Source organism: Diospyros lotus, chromosome 14 (assembly GCF_014633365.1).
Source record: "Diospyros lotus cultivar Yz01 chromosome 14, ASM1463336v1, whole genome shotgun sequence".
Taxonomy (NCBI): Eukaryota; Viridiplantae; Streptophyta; class Magnoliopsida; order Ericales; family Ebenaceae; genus Diospyros; species Diospyros lotus.
Genome location: NC_068351.1, coordinates 14666446 through 14691109, shown reverse-complemented (window position 1 = coordinate 14691109; position 24664 = coordinate 14666446). Strand labels below are relative to the sequence as shown.

Genomic DNA, 24664 nt, shown 5'->3' with positions numbered 1-24664 from the left:
TTGCACTGAAAAACAAAAGTTAGAAGTGTCAAATATACGAAAACCAATACAAAACATCCTCTTTCGGCCAGAGTTGAAAAGCCGCAATTTAAGAAGACATTAACAATGCAACACAGCAGGAAGCATTAATGTAATGGGTAGAACTTCGGAAGTGTTTTTTTTTTTATTAGAAATTCATCCCAAAAGCAGGCTGGCTACCGTCCATAATTTGTCCGCATACATAGCAAACAGCAAGCACTGAATTATTGAATTTTGACTAAATGAAATGAATGAACAAATGACTAGCAACTATAAAATAAAACTGCAAAACAAGCTATAACCATCAGAACTACTGAAATATTTACAATATTGATTGATCTAATGAGTTAATAAACTGATGTCTGATGGCAACTGAGAATTTCAACAGCCAATTAGCTGCAGACTATCTATGGAAATTCAGGATAGATGCTGCAAATTTACAAGATCTGCACATTGCTTCCTCAGCAGGATCTACAATTGATGCTCATGCCTGGCTTTTTTTTTTTTTTGGATTATTTTTTTCCTTCCCTCTTATGCCTTGCATCTCCAATGCTGATGCCCGGCTTTTTTTTTTGTTGTTTTTTCTTTCCCTCTTTTGCCTTGTATCTCCAATGCCAATGCCAAACTCTTTTTGGTTATTTTTTCTTTCCCTCTTTTGCCTTGTATCTCCAATGTCGAGTCCCCTGCACAGATTATACTGGTCAGACATTCACCCTCTGGATGTATAATTGAGTTGGATAATGCTGGAAAGAGAAGTTGACATTGATATAGAATTTTGAGCAGAACTTCAGAGGAACAGTGTGTCGCCACGGTCAACCCAATTTGCAAAGCGATCAGAATATTGGACAAGACTGTTGGTGTTCTGTATAGCACAATAAATGGAATCAGACCACTACGCTTTGTTGTCAAAAGTAGTAAATAAACATAATAATAAGATACAGAGGCGAGTGATTAAAGATCGTTTACTAAATGTGACTCCTGCAACTTTAGCAGAAATAGAAATTCCAATATAAATGATTGCCAACACTTCATGTTTTGGAAAGTTGAACATCTAATGACAGTAGTCTAAATTTCACATCTCTATAGCGTTTTAATATATGAAAGAGTTTAATATCTGCATTCAACATAACAGTTCCAATGGAAAAGATTACAAGCGCTTCATGTTTTGGCAAGTTGCACATGTATGGATGGCAGCTTGAATTTCACAATTTTACAGCCCTTTAATGCATCAAGGACTTTAATATCTCCTTCCCCCTCTGCGCAGCCCACATAAACCACTTGAGAGAGCGAGAGAGAGGAGGAGGAGGAATAAAGAATGAGGTGCAAGTTGCAAGCATGATGTGAAACAGATAAACATTCAATAAATTGATGACCAACAGACAACAGAACAATCTAGCATTCTCATTGGATGGTAAAAGATATAAAACTCTTGCACACCAACATAACCATTACAATGTAGTGTTTGACCCAACAAGCAAACATTCCCCCTTCAGTCTTTTTTTTGCGATGAATAGTATGTCCCTTCCATAACTAAGTGATTGTTCTCTACATAAATATCAGCCATGGAAGAACACTAGATCTCAGCTATTTTATGCAGTACAACCCCCAACAGCATGCATACACATGTAGAGACTTATTTTCAGTTTATAACTAAGTTCATCATGTTATGACATGCTCAAGAGTAAGTTTCAGCAGAGTACTAACCCTCATGCTGGACATAGATTCACTTGCAGAAGCACTTGATTCCATTCTAAGTCCACTTACGTGACCATCAGATGATCCACCATCCATTGAAGTGCTTATGATTGCAGATCTAAAGCCATTTCATTCAGGAGTCAAATATCAAAACCTCAATTGAACTTTCCCAAAGTCTATAAACAATCTTGTTTTAACTTAAAAATTGACAAAATCTAAAATAGTAACCAATGAAAGAAAGATGAGATTATCCATTTCTTGAGACCATACTACATAATGCATTGTAACCTGAAAGATATAACAATTTAAGGGGACAGATATTGCCAATTACAGGTTGTTCACTTCCAAGTCTTTCATGTAGTCGATCCCCTGCAAGCCTCTTCCACCATTTGGGGAATCAACCAACCAGACATAGGTATCCTTGTAACACCTATCCCTTGAATCAGACAATCCTCCATTATAGGAACCAATAGACAGAAAGGAATTTTTAATATTTGAAAGATGCGCAAGCATCTAAGTTTGCAATGTAGAGAGCTGTGGAATAATTTTGCCACTCTAGAGTATAAGTTGACTTCAATTTTGAATCTGGCCAACAATACTCTTGGCTCTCAATAGCATCTATGAAGTTATAGAGAATTGATGTTTTAAAAGTTCTTTCAGTTAGAACAATCTTTGGTTTAGAACATGGCAAGGGTATATCAAATAGAAAATGTGGCATATAACTTATACAAATAGGCATTTGATACTTCCAAAGACAATAATTCTTTCCATTAAAACAATCTTCAGTTGGGAATCTGGCAACAGGGTGCATATCAACGAGAAAATATGGCAAGTAGAAATAATAGAAATTTGAATGGCAGTGAGTGAATCTATGCATACATCTATATGCATGTATTTAAATGCAAAAAAAATGTTTTATTTCTTTCACTGCACTGCAAATGTTGGTACAGGAAATCATGATCTCAAACTACTATTGTTTCTAGAAAATTAATTAGGAGATCAAAGAATGCCTGAAAATAGATTTTTTTTTTTTTTTGGGGGGGGGGGAGGGATGGATTGTTTAACGTAGTGATAATGATGTGGTGATCTAAATGTCTAAATGTGATGATGATGGTGACGACAGGAAAGGACAGGGAAGCTAACAGTGGCAGCAACAACAAATAAACAAAGCTATTTTTAATTTAAAGATTACCCACAATAATGTTAAAAATATTAAAAGAAATGCAAAACCACCTGTCATACAAGTCATCTTCACATGAATTTCCACATGAAGAAAGGTCATCCACATCAAGAAAATTTGACCAGTCGAATAAATCCCTATGTTCATCAACAGATATAGCATCACTCTGCAGACACTGGTCTGGCTGCACATCTGGAAAAGGTTGCCTAGTAGACATTGAGGCGGTATACCTGCAAAGGACAGCAGTGGTATAAAAGAAAGTTACAAATCCTATAACCACGGCCTACAAATTGAGATAAAATTTCCCTCTACATCATGGACAAATAGCACCTTCCCTAACCAAATGATTTCCTTTTCTACTTTATAGAAATGAACTACAAAACAAGAAGCAAAAGCAAAACGATACAGTATGAGCACAAAAGTGATGAACCTGAGCCTAGCCATGTTAGAAGACAAATATGAGCTTTTATGCAAATAGGTTTATTCCAAGTTCGATTACTCATGTCAACATTGCATATGCAATAGGAAGAAGTAATCAAGAACAAAGTGGTCCTGTGAAATCAGTATATGCATTCCAAATTCATGGTTCAACGACTGGCATAAAGACTAGCTCACAATTGCATCACAATGAGAAGCATCAAAAGCCAAAATAGCTTCAGTAGTTTTATGAGACTTGTTTTAGATGTACATGCTATGTCCAAGTAGCATACGGCTCAATTAAAAACAGGTGGTTAATTACTTTATGAGATATAATTCAAAAGGACTTCTCAATGTAGCTCTCTGTGTCATGTAATTGCAGTGTACAGCTATCAACTTAGGCACAACCATTGTTTCTAACACAATCCCTTGGTATGTTCCTGGTTGGAGGTTAAATAGAGCTTTGTAAGAGAGGGAAAAGTAACGGAAAAAACCCATCTTTAATAAGTGTGATTTTCACTTGGGCAGGGGTGATCTAACGTCCCTACTGGGATTTACCAATAGCACGGGCCATTGGGCCTCTGTAAGGGACATAAGGGTATTACAAATATCTGGTACTTCAGTCATTTTAAGCTATACTAAGGTGGGATAAAGGCTTGGTTATGTTGTTGTATGGCCACACACAGGCCCCTTACGCTATGTTTGGATGGGGGTAAGGAAGGGGAGAAGAGGGTTAAGCTTTACTCTTGCTTGGGAGATCAATTTATAGAGGGAGGTGAGGGGAAGGTCCCTCCCCCTCCATAACTCATTTTTTCTTACACTCTAGTTTGAAGTATAGAGAGAAGTAATGGCATGCAGAGCCAGTTCGGAATGACTTGGATTCCAAATTGTAAATTACAATTTGTTTATATTTTAAATCAAACCAAAACATTTTTGGTAGTCAAACCAAATTATAGAATTATGGTTCAATTTGGTTTAAACTACAAATTTTGGACAACATGAAAATTACATAAATTTTTTGACATTTCAATTCAAACTACACAAATAAGTAATAACACAAGAATACATCTGGAAGAATTGAAAAGTTACATAAAGAACAGTACAATATTAATGTGTTCGTATAAAGATTTAGAACACATGCAAAATATATGAAATTTATGATTACAAGAAGTGATAAAAACCAAAAATGTAATTGTATTATCATAGGAGTATATATATTATTTTATCAATACATGTATAATTGTAATATTACAAATTATGATTTGGTTTTGGTTTTTCAAGATTAAAAATTGAAACCAAAACCATAAACCATTTTCTCTTTAAGATTCACAAACAAAACCATATTTTGAAAAGATTACACCAGACCGAGTTAAGTGGTTTGGAGATCAGTGCTAAGTGGCAGATAAGAGAATACAGATAAGCTTATCTCTTTGTACAACGTGCTGACCCAAAAAAAAAAAAATCTATTATTTTCCACCCAATCATGTCCGAATCAGGCATGTCTTGGTGTGTTCTCTACCTCTTTTCATTAATTAGTTCTCTTTATGTCTTTTATTCTTTTTAAAATATCAGTAGGCAGATACAACTTATCAGGAAGCAACTAAAAAAAGACAAAAAGAATACCCCCTCAATAAAAAAAAAAGAAAAGAAAAGGAAATGGGACCATTTCCTTAAAACAATCAAAGAACTATCAATACACTAAATGAGTCGAGTAACTCATTATATGTTTAACTACTATCCCTTTTGGTCGACGAATGTTTCTTAACTATGGCCCCGACTGGATTTGAATCAGGAGTAGAGAGCAACTTTAATCACAATCCTCTTAATTTATTATTAAGAAACGTACATCAATCTAACCTTTTCTAATGTGGACATTGTATTGACTCTGTTTAAACAAAAATAGTGGGAAATGTCCAAGTGCACTGGTAGAAAAGCAAAGTCAAATGATAATGGAGCTCCTCAAGGTAACTGACTAGACCAATATGATTTAAGCTTGCCTGGGATAAGATAATTCACTTTCACAAGTTGAGATTTCTGGTGTTGATTCTGAAAGGCCCTTGTTACCACCACGAGTGTTATCAAGCAAAATCTGGTCACGATCTTCATTCTGTCCAACATCAAGTGTTTCAATTGGTGAATTGCTTTCACAAGCAATGTCTCCATCTGAGAGTGACCTCTTAAAAACCCTACATATTCAGAAGGTAGACTTAATAACTGTTCTGGAAGAAGCCTCATCCTGTGTCATATAGTTGTTGAAAAGGTATCACAAATATAGTGCTATACATACAAATAACCTTGATGAAATAAGAATGATCAAACAGAAGGCTAACTGATTAAGCATATTCATTCTATGGTCTATCAATTTTTAAGCATAAATTAAAGTCTATATAACATCCAGTTGAGATTAATAGAATGATTGCACTACAAAATCACAACCATTATACCTTGCATTTTCATCTGTAATATTATACTCCTGGCTTCCAATATTGTAATGCTGATCTGAGTTCAGTTCCCAAAGAGCTGGCTTATCCTGTTCAGGTTGGAAATGTCCCAAGAATCTGCTCAAATAGAGGAAAATTAAGTTACAATTAATGCCAACAGTTAATGATAGAACAACCCAACAAGCATCTCTTTCCTTGGGAGTAAGCAGGAAAAGAAATAGGTAAGCAAAATGAAGTGACAAAAAAAAGACCAAGTTGATGAGTCGCATTTCAAGAATTTTCATCAATACATGAGGATGCAACATACAGGTCCCAATTTTCTTCCAAGAAACAGGTATTCACAGAGTTGCAATGACATCTGACTTACACATTAATAGCATACTGCTTCTCAGCATCTGTATATGCATTATTGTAATAACGCTGTAAAGTTCTAAAGAACTCCTGGGACTGAGTTGCAGCCTTCCATTGCCCTCTACTCTGGGAGAATATCTGTATAGAATTTCAGAGGCGTGAGGGTAGAAATAACACCGATTTAAAAACTTCTGCATCAAGAAGGAACATAATAAAATTTGGATGGTTCAGTGAATTGTTGTCTATGCAATGTATCTCAACTATATCTGGGACTAGACATATGGATGAAGACATGGTTAAGGCATTACTGGAGTTAAAAAGCCCCGAATAAACAATGTAGTAGTGATTGGCTTGGGATGTGATGTAAAATGGAAATAAACTTGTAAGCCCACATTAAATCAGGGTCCTCAGGCAGGCTCTTACCTACTTCAAAAGTCATAAAACAATAGAGGTGTGAAAAGGAAATGAGTTCATGGTGTTAGAATGGAGGTTTAGCAAATTTTTGGAAGTGCATTAGTTGTTGAACTGGAAGTCTGACATCAGAAAAATTAAGTGGGATGTCAACTGCTGCTTTCAGAGAATAAAATTGTTAGAAAAATACCGAAATTTCCATATTCCCATTCAAGGATTTATTTGCTTGATTTGTATTTCTATATTTCCTTTCTATTCCTTTACCTTATCTTGACTGTATCATTGTAAATCTTTCCTATTTTCAGTAGTAGCTACATTAGGAAACTGCCTAATGTAGATTTACCAACTGTATATAATCTTGTAACCCTACAATGAGGAATAAGATTGTTTTTTCCCGGTAGTGTTTGTTAACCAAGATATGGGCTGAAAAAAGTGAGATAAGGAAAGCATTCCAGACAAAAGTGTTTTCCATTGTATTTGTTAAATTTATGTGGCAATCCTTAGAAAAAAATTGCGTGACTTCTTATTTAGAAATTTTCAGAAAAATTTATCTCCCCCCCCCCCCCCTCCAAATAAATTTATCTTGGACCTTAGAGATAAGAAAAAATGGCTCATATATCTCCTAATGTATTCCAAAAAATTTAACAAACAATTTGATAAAAATCTTAGAATGTTTCTAATCCTTATCTTGACAATTCTATATCTTGATCTAGAAAGCATTCCAATCTTATCTTGAAACGATCTTATCTTGCTCATTTTAACAAACGCTACCCTAATTGATAAGTAAAAGTTTACTTTCAGTAACTCTTTTTTTTACCAGCATACTTCTTCTCCACGGTACCATAATGATTGTATAGATTGTTTTCCAGTAAATCAACAGTCAAAACTTTAAATAAATGTTGCATGTTGCGCTTACCATAAAAATGGAGAATCACCAAGTCAAAAATCATTGGGAGTGCCAAACTACACTTGTGTTAACATCATGTGTGTGTGTGTGCGCGCATGCTTTTTTCTTTGGTGGGTGGGGGGAGGGGGATAAATTATGAAATTCCCTATTCCTTATTCATACAGATCGAATATAGAAACAAAATTGCATCATCTTTTTCTAATTGAGGAAACTATATACAAAAACTTTCATCAAAGCCAAAAACTTTCATCAAAGCCACTGCATAGCTTCAGATAGGAGAGAAAAGTTCCTATATTGGTAATTAACATCAATTAGAGTTCTTGGTTATTGGCATGAAAAATATCAGAGTATATAACTCTCTCTGTTCACATCTACAACCTAAAATCTAAATATCTTCAGTTTACTAGCATTTAGAAATATTACCTTATTGTGTGCTGCAGACCCACCATACTGTAGTGCAAGCGTGTCGCCCATTCTCTCATACATCCCCATTAGGTCCTTCGCCAAAGGAGACCTCATATCAATAATTGGGTTGTCAACATATCCAAGGGCATGCAGCTGATTCCCAAGGGCAACCCATCCATATGCATATTGAGCAACATTGGTGCGATCCAAACAATCTATGCAATTAGTCCTCAGGACCCCTTTTTGAAACATAGGAGGCTTTAAGTGATTTTCATTGGCATTGGTCTTGTTGCTGTTATCTCCTGTTTCAGCATCAGCATCTTTTTTAGAATAATAAATGTTCCATACACAGCAAGTACCATTATCATTGTTCCTGCATCAGATTTCCTCATAGCGTTAACAGATAATCAAAGTAAGCAAGAATAAAAGCAGGAAATCAAGAATCCCACGCCATATATGAAGCTTCCTTTTAAAACTTACTCAAAGTTTGACAAATTTAGCAATTCATTGGTGCATGATGTTGGCACCACGTGATAGTAAAAGAAGCCAGTGAGGTTCAGTGCATTTGCAGCCACTTTGCCTAACAGTGGGAGCACATCTATTGCTTTGCTGGGGGAAGAAAATAGGCCACACATCAATGATACTGGATATATGAGAATAAAAAAATTAACAGATGCAAGGAGAGGTGAGTATACTTTCTAGCCTGTTTGTTCAGATCCCAGTGAAGGAACATCAAGCGATTCTGCCCAGTTAAATCCTTGTTAATTATATCAATAGCCTTAGCAAACTCCGCTCGCAGAATGGATTCTCGGGGCTTCTTCTCATTAGTCTTGACCACAAACCATCACAATAGATAAAAGCAAAAGAAGATTGATAACTCAAATCAGGGAATTGTTAACCCTCCAATGAACACACAAATGTTAAACATTACTGAAATACTACAACTGGTTCATCAGTTGAAACAGAGGCTCACCTTTATCAAATTCAATATAATAATAGGATTTCCATATCTCTCGACAAGATTCTCAAAGTGAAGTCTCGTTGCATGGTAGTTTCGGTCCTTCTTTTCTACTGGAAGCACAAAGAGTGTCATCAAAACATTATGGAACATTACTTCACTAAATAAGAGTTTATGATGGCCAAACCATACATATAATATCTGGTTTAATATTCAATCTTGACGTTTCCTGCGACCAGAATAGGGGTATGGAGCCTCGGTTCTGCACAATGGAACTTATTTGCACTGGGCATCCTTCTGGGACATCTTCAAACACAATCTGTTCTGTCTCAACATCATTAGCTACACGACCCTTCTCATTCACACCTCGTTTCAAGTATCTACAACCCAAAAAATAAAAATCAAATGATAGTGAGGATGAGAGAATTACTACTAGAAGGATAGGGAATCTTCATTTATGTGCACTCATTACATGAGCAGTGCTTAAAAACTTGAAATTATGGCATACCATTAAACATTGTGTCTTGTTCCCTTTTTGTGCATCTAAATAAGCACACAGGACATGGACATGGCAATTTTTGTAATAAGTTAGAACATGACATATTAGGGATTTCCTCAATAAAGACATACTTTTACTTGTACACCTAGAAACAATAAATATCTTTCATTCTTTTATGTTACATATACATTTAGAAAGCTGCATGCCTTTATGCATAGCCAGTTAAAAGATCTAAAATATAAAGAGTTTGAGATTTAAAAATCTACAGAAAGTACCAACAGATACACAACACACTGGATAATATTTAAAATCAATTTCGAACTTATTCTTATCATCCTGTAATGTGGATCTAATTTTTAAATGATGGGCAAGCATGATCTTACCACAGGCAGAAGTCTTCTTAAGGCATCTTAGAAATGTCCAGTTTTAGAAAACATTAAAATAAAGAAATCATACAACACATTTGGACAAGAGTTTAGCATGCACATCTAGAATTGGCCGTGAAGTGTCTTTGTTTGACATGGTGATAAACACAATAAAGCACCTTCCTAGAAGTGTGAGTATGTGCAATACTGTAGATAGTCATTTATCTATAAAGAGCCCCCAGTGCACGAGGCTCCCCACTTTGCAAAGGTTAGGGAAGGATTGATTTCATCTATAGAAGAAACATATTTTAGGTGGTTAGAATGTTTTCTCCACCTTGTCCCAGCATAATGGCGCGATCGCCTGGCAATGAGGGCCAAATTGAACTCTCTTCCAGATATTGAAAGTTTGACCTGGAATTGCAAAACATAGAAGCATATCATTACACAATTGTGAAAGTTAGAACAATCTGCAACATAAGAAAAAAAAAATGACAAAGAAAAAAGAACTCCAATTCCCACAAACTTGCACTACCCAAAAGACAGAAATTACCTGTTTAAAGAAGCCGTATACCAACGCGACAGTCCAAAGAGTATTTCCAAGGTGATTGCGGATTCTACGAGTTAAGAATTCATTCCAAACAAACATTGTCTCATAAAGGATGTGTCCGGTCTCATGATTACAAAAATTCTTCTGGAGACTATGCATGACATGATAGGAGTAGCTAAAAAAGAAGTCCTTCGTAAGATCCATTGAATTCAATAGCTTCTTGTACCTATATCATCAGAGAGAGAGAGAGAGAGAGAGAGAGAGAGAGGAAAAGAAAAAGGAAAAAGAAACAAGAAACAAGGAGTCAATAAGTATAAATTCAGTAACTGGTCAAACAGGAAACATAAAACAAACCACCTACCAATCTGCTTGCAACATTAACCACAAAGATGAAAAAAATAACAGAAATCCCCCCGAAACCAAGATGATACCTTACATCATAACAGCAATGAAGTTTGCCCCTGTACACTTGCAGGAAATAGACTGGCAATAGCCTCTAGTAACAATATTAAATAGAAAGCATGCACATGGTGACATCTAATTTCCTTGGTTCAGACATTTGATAGATGTATTCTTTGTTTCAGAATTGTAAAACAAGCATAATGATTGGACAAACAAGACATTATTCTGAAGTGAATAAGACCACATTGTTGATATAACACTGAAGGGTAATGTCTGCAACAGTAGTATAGAGATTACCTCCACAGTGTAGAACTTGTTTATTATGAAAAGTCACGTCCAAACACAGACTATTTGTCCAAAAAGAGATCAATTCAAATCAAAATAAAACCAGACTGGAAACAAATTTCAAACTAGGTACAATGGGATCAAAATAATTCTGAATTCTAATGGCTAATATCTCTTCACAAGTACCAGTCGCATTTTACATTCACATGAAGAATTGACAAAAGACCTGTTCTCATCCTTAGAACAATCCATATTGGATAGCACAGTAGAATTGGGAACTGGAATCATCTCGCTCTTGGCAATGGCATATACTCCATGTCCGCAGATGCTGCCAATCTTCCTTCGTTTTGTTATAATTAACATGTAATAAGGCCCCAAGAATTTTATGAACCCTAAAATCAGAGAGAATACAGTGAGATTACCGTGAAACAAGAAGACCTTGTTAAGGTAATAAATCTTGCAGACACATACCCACAATTCCATAACAAGTGGTGACAAATTTAATTCCACCTGTAGACTTGTTTCCTTCATGTATTCGTCTTAGCAAGTCAGAACATTCAATCTCAGAGTAGATTGTACCATCTTCGAACATGTTCAGTTCAGAAGGCTCTACTCTATCAATCTTCAAGAGTCTCCAAACATTTCTCTTCTTGTCACATCCAATCATATAGAAGTTCTGTTGCATGTGAATAGGACATTTAAACTGTGTAAATACTGTGTAAACCAGGGTAAAATGAATACTTCTACTCTTAAGCTTCTGACCATAAAATAGATGAATGAATGCAAAAGGCAGGCAACAGGTATAGCTAAAAAGTAATTAAAAAGGTCTATTTTAAATACAAGTTCAAAGTAAAAAATACAAATAACATATTGCCTAGCATTCCTGAATATTAGTTTATTCATAAAGGCCAATGTTATGTAAGGGGACAATCGGAAACCAATTCAAATGAATTGAGAGAATCAATGTCACCATCAAATGCATAATCATATCAACATAGAGTTTAAGATAGTCATTGAACCAATGCTCTACAGCAAGCTAAAGCTAAAGCTAAAGCTTAGCAAACCAGTAAACTCTCATTCACTCATTCTATAATGGAATCAAGTATCAATACCTCAAAATGGGGGAAATGTCGAAAGGTTTCTTATAAAAAGCAAAAGAAAAGAAGGTGATCAAAGAGTTTATTGTCAATGATTAACTCCCTAACTTACACCATTGCTTGATCGGTTGATCCAGAGCCTCTTGGGTCTAAGCTGCTCTCTAAGTCTATGTGTCTGTGGGCAGTTATAGGTGTGTCTGTGTACTAGTTCTGATCATACGTCACATACATAACAGTTGTTCAACTTTCATTAAAACTGGGTATGAATGTCTTTAACTCACCTTAATTTATTTTTTTTGTTTCAACAGGCTATTTGAAACAAAGACCCTGCTTTGCCTAAAGAAGAATATTCTGATATATATTAGAAGGAAAACTTTGTCCCAGAAGAGAAGTTTTTTCTTTCAGATTTTTCAGGGAGAAACTTTTAAGGACATCAACAACTACTCATCATTATTGAAGATCCTCATTTCCTTGTTAAGTCATTACTTACTTATTCAAACACAGATAATTGTAATTAGACATCATATACGGGAATACTGTCAAAACAATTTCAAATACGGGAATACTGGTCCAAAATTGCCTAATTACATAATTTTCCTAAACCAAACATCTTGTAGACACCTCCATGATCATGTCCACTGCAGGATGTGTAATGCCCATCACTTAAACCGACAGTAACAATTTTAAAGAAAAAGTTAAAATCATAAAATAAAAATAATATAGATTTACCTATTATTCTTCCCTCATTTACACTTTTAATTTCCTCAATTATAAAGGGCATCCCCTATGCATAAGGCTACTCACTTTGCAGAGGTCAGTGGAGAGTCATTTTTGTACGCAAATCTCCCCTTACTTTGCAAAGAAGTTGATCCACAATTCAAACTTATGACCTTTTAGTCATGAAAAAGCAACCTCACAATGGCTAACAATGCTCACCCTCAATTCATGAATTTTTAATTTCAAAATTTATACCTTGTTTATGAATAGCTATTTCTAACTAGTTTGCAAGGAAACAGAAATAGGAAATGGATACAACATGAAACAGAAACGAGAAAATGGCATTTTTCAAAAAAAGTAGAAAACGAAAACTCGGGGGAATGTGTAAATAAAAAAATATATAGGGGCCCTTTTGTAAATATAATTTTTAATATAGAAAATTATAAAAAAATAGTTATTCCATCAAACATAAACATAAGTTCCATCATCTATTCAAGCAAACATAAACACAAGTTCTATTATCCATGAATCATGACTTCATAATTAAAAACAAACAATTAATTCAAAAAAAATAATCAAACATAATACAATTTATGAAAGTTCCTCCACTTCATCATCATTCTTTTTCTCTATACATACATTTACAGAATATATGCACATGCATAATACATAGTTAGGAACAAGAATATATATACACATATAAATGAGAAGATGGACAGTTGCCAATCATTGGTCACCAATCGAATAGCTCAGAGTTGCAGTTGCTGATCAAAGATGGAGGGAAGAACGACATAAGGACGATGGCGGTGGAAAGAACGATAGAACAGTGGAAGATTGAGAAAATGGAAGGACAATGGCGACGGATGGAATGGCGGAAGATCAAGAAGACGGAAGGATGACAACCAAACGAAATTGTGGAAGGTTGAGAAGAGACAAAAGGATGATGGTAGCAGCAGAGCATTTAGGTTTTCACAAAATGATGAAGGAAGAACAGATTTATGCTAAAGTTTTCAGTCAGAGACAAAATTGCTTTCGTTTCTAATGTGGTTGTTGGGATAGGAAATGCGTTTCCAATATCACGAAACGGCCCCAAAATATTTCCAAAATTATGAAAATGGCCCTTTTTTTTTTTTTTTTTTTTTGTATTTCTTGGCGTTTCGATCCAGGAAACATTTCGAAAATGCAAAATAGCACCGTTTCAGCATTTCTATGCATCAGAGATTTCTAATATATGTATGTATATTATATATTACTTATGCATATATATATATATATAAGAAGTCTTATTAAAGTTATTTCCTAATCAACAAAAGTTATTTTCACATATACACATCATAAATACAATTTATTACTGACATGGTTATACAAGCTGTCTCTTTTTTTTTTTAATTAGCATGCTCAGTGTCGTGCTGTGCCATATCCATGTCTCCTGTCCACATCTGCACTTCATGGGAGATGACTGGTTGGCATATTCAATGCTAACAAACATTATGATACGCTTCTTTATGTACAATACATTTTAGCATGTAATATAAACATGTTTAAAGAGGTTGCCATTATGTTATTGAACCCATTATTCCAAGTCAGAACAGAGCAACCTTTTAAGTTGTTTGCTTATTTTGCCTGAATTGTCAAAAGAAATGTTCTAGGAGTATCTTCCGTCCTAATGATGTAAGCTATAAAGATTTGTTGTAGAAGTATCCTGGATTTAAGGACAATAAGGACCTACCATTGAGCTACATTTTGGACCATGCACATACTACATTCTGACATTGATTACATGTGCCTACACAATCAGAATAACATGAAACATCATTTTACCACCTAAAAATTCAAAAATAAGGAACATGGTGTGGTAAACAAAAGTATGCCCATAAGGCCAAGTAATGTGATAACAGGACTTGGAATCCAAAAGTTTTCATCATTGATGGCACCCTAATTCCTATCCTAACCATATTAGGGTCAGTGGCATGGCATCCATAATGTCAATTGACTTCTAAAAGTCACACTAACAATACAAATCCATGCAAAAGAATGTGGCAAAATTTTATGCCAGATTCCCTTTCATTGCAACCCCCTAATGAGGGAATGATGAGATGAAGTTCCAACAAAAAGGCATTCAACTTCAATGAATGACAACAAAAAGGCATTCAAGTTGATTTATCATGCACAAGAAGCAATAAAGAAGGGACAGATAGAGTGCTTTATAAGTTTCATTTTACAACAAAATAACAAGGGGATGCCCAAAAGAATAAGTAAATACGAAGTGATGATAAGATTTCATGGCAATATTTACTACTTTCTGATTAAGATGGAGAGAAATGGCACTAGAGCTCGTGCAGCCTGCAACAAGTTATAGGGACATGAGTGAGTGGATTAGCTACTATTGAACATCTCTGGCTTCCAACTAATAAGGAAATCATACTATTTGACCCAGATGGAAATATTCAAAGAAAAAACTTTTTTTCAACCACTTGATTTATTCCAAAAACTTTTTGATGGATCTAGACAGATAACTATGCATTCAGCTGGCATCTTGTCTCCATTCAGTTCAATACGGTTTGGCAGGTTTGATCATGCAATCAGATGTCTTAAGCATTTCCAAGAATAGGCACAAATTTTTCTTCCAATGGACTCTGCATGATTCAGGAAGAAAATAACCTCCTATGAAGGTAGTTCTAATAAAAAACAGACACGCAAGGCAATCCCATGTTAGAGATTGATGAGTCTCATTTTCTGATGAAACCCACAAAGATCCAAGAAGTTCTTTGTGGGGGAGAAGTGGGGTATAGTTCCAACTTTTGGATGCATTTGAGCAGATGGAGATGTAAGGTTCTAGTCATAGCCAAAGCAATCTTTTTTTGCTCAGCCTCTCTCCTCTCCTCGCATGCAGTAACATTTAGGACACCTTTGTCATAGTTGAAGGACAAATTGTATCCGAGTCTTCAGCAACATCTTAATCGTCTACTTGTGTTTATCTTTATCCTTGTTTCCTCTTGCAACAGAGCCAAAGAAGACTGTTGCTTTACCTTCTTTTCCTTTTCTTTTTTCTTTCTCCAGGCAAACCAAGTCCATCTTCTTTGCAACCAAAATTTGTCTTGCGATAGAGCTAGATAAGGTATGGTGCCATTCCTTTTCCCTTTTTTTCTCCTTTATTATTTTTCTTTTTATTTTGGCCAAGACAGATCTGGGTTCTTTCAGAAACTTATATTTGGTTTAGGTTCACTAGATTTGTGACACACAGACTGGCATTTGGATTTAGGATGAACACAGATATGGGTTCACTGGCAATGGAGAAGGAAAAAAGAAAAGGAGCAAGAATGATTGACAGGTTTCAATTCAGAGGTATCTTGGTTTCCAACCAGCAAATCAGTGAGTTCACTAGTTGAAAAGAAAGGAGGAAGAAAAGAATATAAAAAATTAGAGAGAGAGAGAGAGAGAGAGAGAAACTTGCGGATGCATTTGAGTAAATGGAGATGTAAGGCCCTGACAGTTTCCAAAAGAGTAATATGGCAATTGTGGATGGTGAACTTACAAGTGCATGTCTGACCTTCATAATTCTACAGTTCTTTACTGCATGAATTGTCATCTTAACCTTTTTGACAATTACATACATAGCCACCAAAGTAAACAGTCATCTCCTCAACTATTGCCCAAGCAAGTAAACATAGACAAATTGGAAAATAAAAAAACACAATGATTCTGATCAGAAAAGAACCTGTACTCCCCTCAAACCAATGTAGCTAACTTAAAGAAAGAATTAACTACTGCCCTCTTGATTTTCTTGACATTTTCAGTTTCTGTCTTCATTTTTAAATTTTTTTCCACAAATAACAAACACAAAAATTGATCGTGTTTCTTTTTTGTTGGAAATGGTTGTTGCAGTTTTAGTTATGGAGCTTTACTTCTCAAGGTCACACAGTTGAGCATATTTGTGTTGGAAATGTTTGCCGTAGGTTTAGTTGCAAAATGTGGATTTTCGTCCTCACAGTCACACGTTTGAGTCACAACCAAAGCAATTTCTTGTATTTTCGCTCATTCCTCCCTCCTCTCCTCTCATACAGCCAAAATTTCCAACACCTTTGTCATAGTCGAAGAATGCATTGCATCCAAGGCTCCTGCTACATGATCTTCTACCTCTGTTTTATCTCCATCCTTGTTTCCCTCGCAATAGAAGCCAAAGGAGACTGTCTCTTACCTTTCCTTTCATTCTTTCCCTTTTTTTCCAGCCAAACCAAGTCCAGCTTCTCTGGAACCTAATTTGTCTCATGATAGAGACAAATAGGATATTGTTTCTTTCCTTTTCCTTTTTTCTCCTTTCTTCTTTTTCTTTTTTCTTTGGCCGAACCAGATTTGGGCAGCAAACCTTAGATTTGAGTTATTTTGCTAACTCATACTTGGTTTGGGTTCACTAGATTTTTGGACATAGACCGGCATTTGGATTTAGGATGAATGCAAATATGGGTTCACTGGCAATGGAGAAGGAAAAATGGAAAAAAAAAAAAAAAAGAATGAATAGGAGGATTCATCGATCAAACTCATATTTGGGTTCCAACAGGTGAACCAGTTGGTTGAGAAGGGAGGGAGAGAAGAATATCAAAAATTATATAATTTATATATTTTCTATAGAGAGAGAGAGAGAGGTCCAGGTATAGTTCCAAATTTTTTTAATGCATTCGAGTAAATAGCAATGTAAGGACCCAACAGCTTCCAAAAGAGTAATATGGCACCCGTGGATGGTGAACTAAGTATATGTTTGACCTTCACATTTCTACAGTTCTTTATTGCATGAATTGTCATCTGCCCCTGTTTGAGCAATGTTAGAAATGTGATGAGGTTTTCCATGACGAGAGTAGAAATGATTTCTTGTGTGGCCATGATGATTAAAAAAGGTACACTATGGGCAGAAACCACATCCTCCACTATTGCAGTTACCTCTACAGCCTCCTCTACCACTAGTCTGAGAGGCCAAGTCAGAATGATTAGTGGAAACAGACTCAAATGGGATAGTGAAGGATTAGGACACTTCCAACAACTGTGAGAAAGAACAGACTCAAGATCTGACTTAAGTGTCGATAGAGTAAGTACCACTAAGAATTTGTCCCATTAAGTTTGTTGTTCATCATAACAAGTAGTAATAGGCAACTAGTTCCTTCAAATTCTTTCACAAGGGACTGAATCTGTCTGGAAAAAGTCTGCATATCCATATCTTGTTGCTTCAAATTCACGAAGCTATTAACCACAATATAAAAACGAGAATAGCAAATGGGGTTATTGGTGAGCGAGGCGTGGCTGATGGCTAAAGGCGGCAATGGAGGCTCATTAGAAAATAGTTAGGGTTTTGTAGTTGATTAAAAAATAGGGTTAGGGTTTATTTTTCTTAGTTGGCTCTGATTCCACATAGAAAAGGAATAAGTTAATGTGACTATATGCTACTAAGTATGTTTTTATATATATATACACAAATAACCTCGTACTAATACTAACATGCTACAGTTCTTTACTGCATGAATTGTTAGCGTAACCTTTGTCAACTATTAAATACATAGACACCAAAGTGAACAATCATCATCTCCTCAACTATTGAACAAGCAAGTAACATTGACAAATTGAAGAATCAAATTGATAAGGACTGCTTTGACCCTTCCCCGGCTTCCCCCTTGTATTACCTAAGCAAAAAAAAAGTGTGTGGTGCAATTCCACAGTGCTGGAGCAGGATTCATCTAGTAGATAAGTGGCCACTGACTGCCCTTCTAGTCGACAATTTCCTGGAAGTGGTGGGTTGGTGGGTCCCACTTTCCCTACTACACGGTCTCTATTCAGCTCCCCTTTATCGTGTGAAAGGACTGCTTTTCCCCCTTTCCCCTTGTATTACCTAAGCAAAAAAGAAGGGTGTTGCAATACCACATCGACACAGGAGCGAGGATTCATGCAGTAAATAAGTGGCTACTAACTGCCCTTCCAGTCAGCACTTGCCTGGAAGTGGTGGGTTGGTGGGTCACACTTTCCCTACTACATGGTCTCTATTCAGCTCCTGTTTACCATGTGAAAGGATTGCTTTCCTGCTTCTCCCTTGCATTACCTAAGCAAAGAAGAAAAAAAGAAGAAGAAGAAGAAGGAGAATCACATTCATTGTGATCAAAATAAAAATATGTACTCCTTTGAAGCCAATATAGCTAACTTAATTAAAGAATTAGTTACTGCCCTTTTGATTTTCATAACATTTTCAGTTTCTGTTTTCATTTATTTCTGCAAAAAACAAACACACCAATTGGCGTGTTCGTTTGTGTTAGAAACAGTTGTTGCAGTTTTAGTTGCCAAAATGGATCCTTCCTCCAACAAGGTCAACATTTTGGCATGTTCGTTTATGTTAGAAATGATTGCTGCAGGTTTAGTTGCAAAACATGGACTTTCCTCCTCAAGGTCACACCTTTGAGTCATGGCCAAAGCAATTTGTTGTTTTTTGGCTCATTCTTTCGGTCCTCCTCTCCTTGCATGCAGCAACATTTCCGACACATTTGTCATAGTCAAAGAATGCATTGTATCCAAGGCTCCGACAACAACATTTCAATCTTCTACTTCTGCTTATCCCTATCCTTGTTTCCTCTTGCAGTAGAGCCAAAGGAAGGCTATGTTTCCCCTTTTTGCTCCTTTCCTTCTTTTTCTCAGCCAAACCAAGTCCAAGTTCTTCGGAACCTAAACCTTTCTCATGATAAAGGAAAATAAGTTATTTTGACTTTCCTTTCCCCTTTTTTTTTTTTGGTCATTTCTTTTTCTTTTCTCTTTGGCCAAGCCAGATTTGGGTTCTTTCTCAAACTCACATTTGGTTTGGGTTCACTAGATTTGCAAACCTACCAGCATTTGGATTTAGGAAGAACACAAGTATGGGTTCACTGGCAATGGAGAGAAAAAGGAGAAGAATGATTGGTGGGCTTCAATTCGTTGATCAAACTCATATTTGGGTTCCAACTGGTGAACCAGTGGCGCCACTGGTCAAGAAGGAAGGAGGAAGAGAATAATAGCAAAAATTATAAAGTTAAGGGTGTGTTTTGGCCAATAAGTTAAATCATTACATATATTTAATAACTATATGAAATAAACAAAACTTCGATCAAATATGACCCTTTTTAAGTTTAAAACTAACAATATTATCAAAAACATATTTAAGTTCTTATAATTTTAAAAGAAATCCAAAAGTAATCGCAAAACACTAAAGGCAAACACATAAAAACTAGTAACAAATTCAATCAAGCCGAAAGTAAATAGAAACCAACAATCTCAATGAAACTGAACTATTGAGTGGATAACCATATGATGAAATTGATAAAATAGTAGTTGCAACCATACAGGGTGATCACACACAGTAAAGACCTCTTATATTTTATCTTATCATAAATGATAAATCTAAACTGTTGCACTTCAGTTATCATTAATTGAAATTTATTTTCATTAAAAACAAGACATAACCAAAGAAGGCATTAATTACTGATCATAAAGCCACAAAAGCAATCCGAACATTAAAATCTTAACATGCAAGCAGAAATTAACAAATACAAATGCGATTAAACAGCTCACAAATACCAAATCTGAAAGAAGGGTAGAATTGAAGGACGAAGAGCCAAAATGTACCGAGTTAGTCTCATAAAGCTTGAACTTGCGCAAATAGGGAGGAATTTTCGGCCCCTCCACTTCGATCCAAGCCTGCTGCCCATTGTCCGAAGCCATTGGCCCGGACTATATCACACGCACATACAGAAAAACCGAGAGATCGCGGTCAAGACAGCACCATAAGCCCTAGACTTCGCTTCGCAGCTTGAAACGCATCGCTTTTTGCCACGTCGTTTCCTGCACAAGAACCAAATTCCAAACTTCAATTTCCGTCACGAAATTACGTAATGCGATCGGCGCAGCAGCTTCAAACTTGAATCTACGAAACAAAACAATCAGTAGAAAGGGGAAGTAAAAGCAAAGCTATGACCGGCCCAAATAGAGAGCTGCGACAAAAACGATGAAGAACTAGAACAAGCCAATATACACATTACGCACAGATGAACAGATATGTGGCAGGAGAGATGAAACCTGAGAAAGCTCTAAGAAAAAGCAAACTTTTCCCGTGCAGTTCAGAGGCTCAGATCAAGCGAGCGAGAGAATTAGAGAGAGGAGGAGGCGAAACACGGAAAGGAACAGCTCCGGCGACCGCATCCACAGAAAAATAAAAAAAAAAATACCTAAGCGAAGTTCCTCGGCTTTTATACTGCCGGGACTCTTCAAGTTTTCCTTTTCGCACTTGGCTTCCCTATTTGTCCAAAATACCACGACGTCACCCTTCGAACGGTGCCGAGGGAGCCGAGTCGAACGGTGACTCGGAACGAGTCGTGCATGTAATTCTGTACTTTAGTTCGAGCAACTCAACACCTGGGATGCGTGACCTTCCACCACCGAAGCATGGGCTGTCTTTGAGCGACAGCGAGGATTATGTTTTTGAAATTACACCTACTTGCAGACTTTTTAGTTCAACTACTTTTTCCACACCTCAATTTTGAAAAATTCTACTTCCAACCCCCTTACTTAAGATTATTCTTTCTGCTGGTAAATAATATATACTTTTTTAACCCTCCAACCCATCATCTCAATTTAAAAATTATATAACAAAAGTGAAATTCAAAATTAGTAATAAAATTGGCTTAAGAAATAAATACACCAAAAAATAAGATAAAAAAGAGTTACAATGAGAATATACTTCGATTGCTTTTGTTAGTGATGTTTCTCATAATGTATGGAGAATATTTTTCTCATAATATATGAAGAATATTCTTATTTAAAGATGTCAATATCTACATTATTATTATTTTAGAGTTTTAAATATTCCATTACCATTCTTACATTATTGATTTGGCCTACCCTTCTCATTTTTATTTAAATTTATTTTTTCTTCTTAATCAACTTCAAACAAATTTTTATCCCTATATTATGTCCCGCATAAATGTGTACTTTATGTAACAAGGAAAGGTCAATATTAAAGATACGAGGTTAAGTGCAATACTTTGCAGTCCATTTGGTAATACTTTTAATCGATGCCTTGTGTGGGTTACATGTTCTTATATGTCAAACAACTATTAAATCATTTGTATTTAGTCTAATTTTAAAACATATGACTGGGACACGTAAACAATAATATGAGAGTCTCAGTATGTGAATCGATTGACAACAAAGACAACATGTGTGTTTTTCATGAATGTAAAATAAAATAATAGAGCCAAAAGACAAGGAACGTAATCCTAACTGGATATAGTTAATAAATTTGACATGACAAGAAACAACGTGGCATTTGCCTACGCGAAAATGATACTCATTGTTGTAAAAGAAATAAAAACTCAATTCCATGACTTACGCGAGAGAGAAAGTCAATTGCATCAATTGCAAATGTTGGTGTCGTGACATGAGGTGCGAATTTCAAAATCAAAGTAGTGTTTTTGGACTTTTTTTATGAGCATTTTATCTTCATCAATTAAAATTTTAAATTTTATATGAATATATTTTTTTAGAGCCAATTTTTGTATATAAGGTTATGTAGCTATTTTCATTTATCATCAGATTTTAACCATTTAAATTTATTTTTTGGATATATTAGTATTATATTTATAAAAAATACTACTTATACATTGAGGGTTATATCTTCCACTACACATACATGCACAAATGATTAAAATTTCTCTCACCCAAAGTGATAAAGCGATGCGAGGGACGAGGGATATTTTAATCATTTACTCGTATATATATAGTTTAAGATATAATTCTCGATATATAAATAATATAATTTTATATTCATGTGAACAAGAAACATGAAAATGATTAAAATGACACCAAAATAGGTGTTTGTTTGAAATGACACAAACATAAATGTTATTCCAAATTCTTTCCTTTTTTTTTTTTTTGGTTTTATTTAAATCCAACGCTGGTTTATAAGAAAAATGAAGCATTTGAAATGTCAAATGAGAAATGCTATGTCAAATATGTCCAGCTAGGCCGCGTGTCGGAGTCTTAAGCAGTTAAGCTTGCCAGGCTGGGTCCTTTGACTAGTTAGCCTATCTATTACCCTAATGGGTCAATACGAGAGGCCCACGAGCTGCTTGCTTGGCCCATTTGACATCTCCATTCATCAAAGTGTTCTTAAATAACATGCAGCATATAAGTGTTTATATAATTTAAAATTAAAAAAAATAAAGGTAAAATTATGATTACAAATATTTTTAATATGTATATATACTTATTATATAGAAAAATAAGAAATGTTAATGTAATTAAAATTTAAAATCATAAAAATTTCATTTAAAATTTGAGTATTTCAAATTATTAATTTCAAAAACAAATTATATTTTAATGATATATTTAATTATTGAACCAAAAATTAGAGTTAAAAAAATGCTTTGTATAGCTAAACAAATGCCTAATTTTTATCTTATTTTTAATTTTTAAATTTATCGATTAGGACATTTAACTTTTTATTCAATTTTAATTCTGAACTATTATTTACGACTATTACGTTTTACCTATAATTGCTATCTTGGTAACTTACGATAAATAATTTGATTAACGAGATTAGAAGAATTCGTCGTCGAAAATGTTGAGTCTACGAAGTTAAACTTTACCTATTAAGTAAAATTATATGATTTTGTCACTTTATCAACTACAAGCTTGATTATGATATCACATTAATATAATATTATAATGTCACATATATATATATATATTTTTTCATCTACGAGAGGTAAAAAAAATAAAAATAATATATATAAAAAAAACAAACATTAAAAAAAAAAAAAAAAAACCTGACAAATGTGCACATGGAGAAGTGATAGTAGTTGGGCAATTTCGTGAAGAAATAGAAGACAACAATTACACACGCAAGGATGCGGCAATGATTAAGGTACGGTGGGCTAGAAAGTGAAGAGAAAACCATGGGAGATTGGACTTTATCGTTCAATCATATGGTTTGGATGTTTCTATGAACTGTTTTTTGTCGCTATTGAACTTTGTGACTTGTGTAATTTTAAAATTTTTAATTTACTTAATTAGGGTTTATTAATTAAGATATAGATTGAAAAAATAAAATATAAAAAATATTTTAGATTTTTGTTCTTTTTAATATATTTATTAAATTTATTTAGCGATCCTTGAAAAAGAAGTCACGTGACTTTTTATTTGCTATTTTTCAGATATATTTATTTCTCTTTCCTCAAAAAAAACATTTATAGAACCTTATAGATAAAAAAAAATAACGCTTACGTCCTTTAGTGCATTGTAAAAAAATTAATAAATAATTTGATAAAAATTTTAAAATAATTCTTAATTTTATCTTGATTCAAAAAATATTTTAACTTTATGCTAATATAATTTTATCTTACTCAGTTTAACAAACGTTACTTTACTAGTTTGCCTATCCAAATATTCTAGATGAGTTATATAACTTGTATTTTCTTTCTTTGAAAAAGAGAGTTCAAGCAAAATCATTAATAATTTGTTTGTCCATTCCATGGATGAGTCAAAAAACCATTTTTGAGTAGGTAGATGTGCTTTGGAAGCTGTTAAATTCACAAAAGATTTATAATTTTTATTTTTATTTTCTCAATACGAAAAATAAATAAAGTTTCATTTTTGTGTAGGTATTTGAAAGTGACAACATTACCCTTGTTATTGAACAATTATAAACTTTTTTATTTGTTATTAATTTCATAGACGACACTAATCAATCACACATGAATATGTGCTTAATTAGATTTTTCCTAAAATTCTAGGGTATACATTGGTGGGCTTGACAATCCATGAGAGGTGAGAGGAAGAGGTTTCAAGGGCAACATGATGAAAGCAAAATGAAATGTAAGTACAAAGAAGATGAACTTAAAAGAAAAAAAAAAACAAGTAGAGGACAACAAAGGCCCTCTTCATACATGAAAGATAACTTAAAATGT

At 34.7% G+C, this 24664-nt stretch overlaps 1 protein-coding gene across 2 annotated transcripts; it reads right to left on the bottom strand.

Moving 5' to 3' along the window:
• Positions 1-329: 329 nt before the first annotated feature.
• On the bottom strand, positions 330-20933 carry LOC127790146 (phosphoinositide phosphatase SAC2-like). 2 transcript variants are annotated; one of them, XM_052319440.1, is made up of 18 exons: positions 20775-20933; positions 20325-20540; positions 11353-11557; positions 11108-11273; positions 10198-10420; positions 9982-10058; positions 8976-9163; positions 8799-8896; positions 8521-8654; positions 8306-8434; positions 7844-8198; positions 6119-6240; positions 5755-5868; positions 5308-5496; positions 2947-3123; positions 1723-1831; positions 780-880; positions 553-701 (listed from the first exon to the last, which is right to left on the bottom strand). In XM_052319440.1, exons 2-17 carry the CDS (start codon positions 20418-20420, stop codon positions 806-808), a joined length of 2457 nt encoding a protein of 818 aa, XP_052175400.1. In that variant the 5' UTR covers positions 20421-20540; positions 20775-20933; the 3' UTR covers positions 553-701; positions 780-805. The 2 variants fall into 2 exon arrangements, with proteins under 2 accessions (XP_052175399.1, XP_052175400.1); XM_052319439.1 differs by lacking the exon at positions 1723-1831 and having other exon boundaries at positions 330-880.
• Between the last annotated feature and the right edge of the window lie 3731 nt (positions 20934-24664).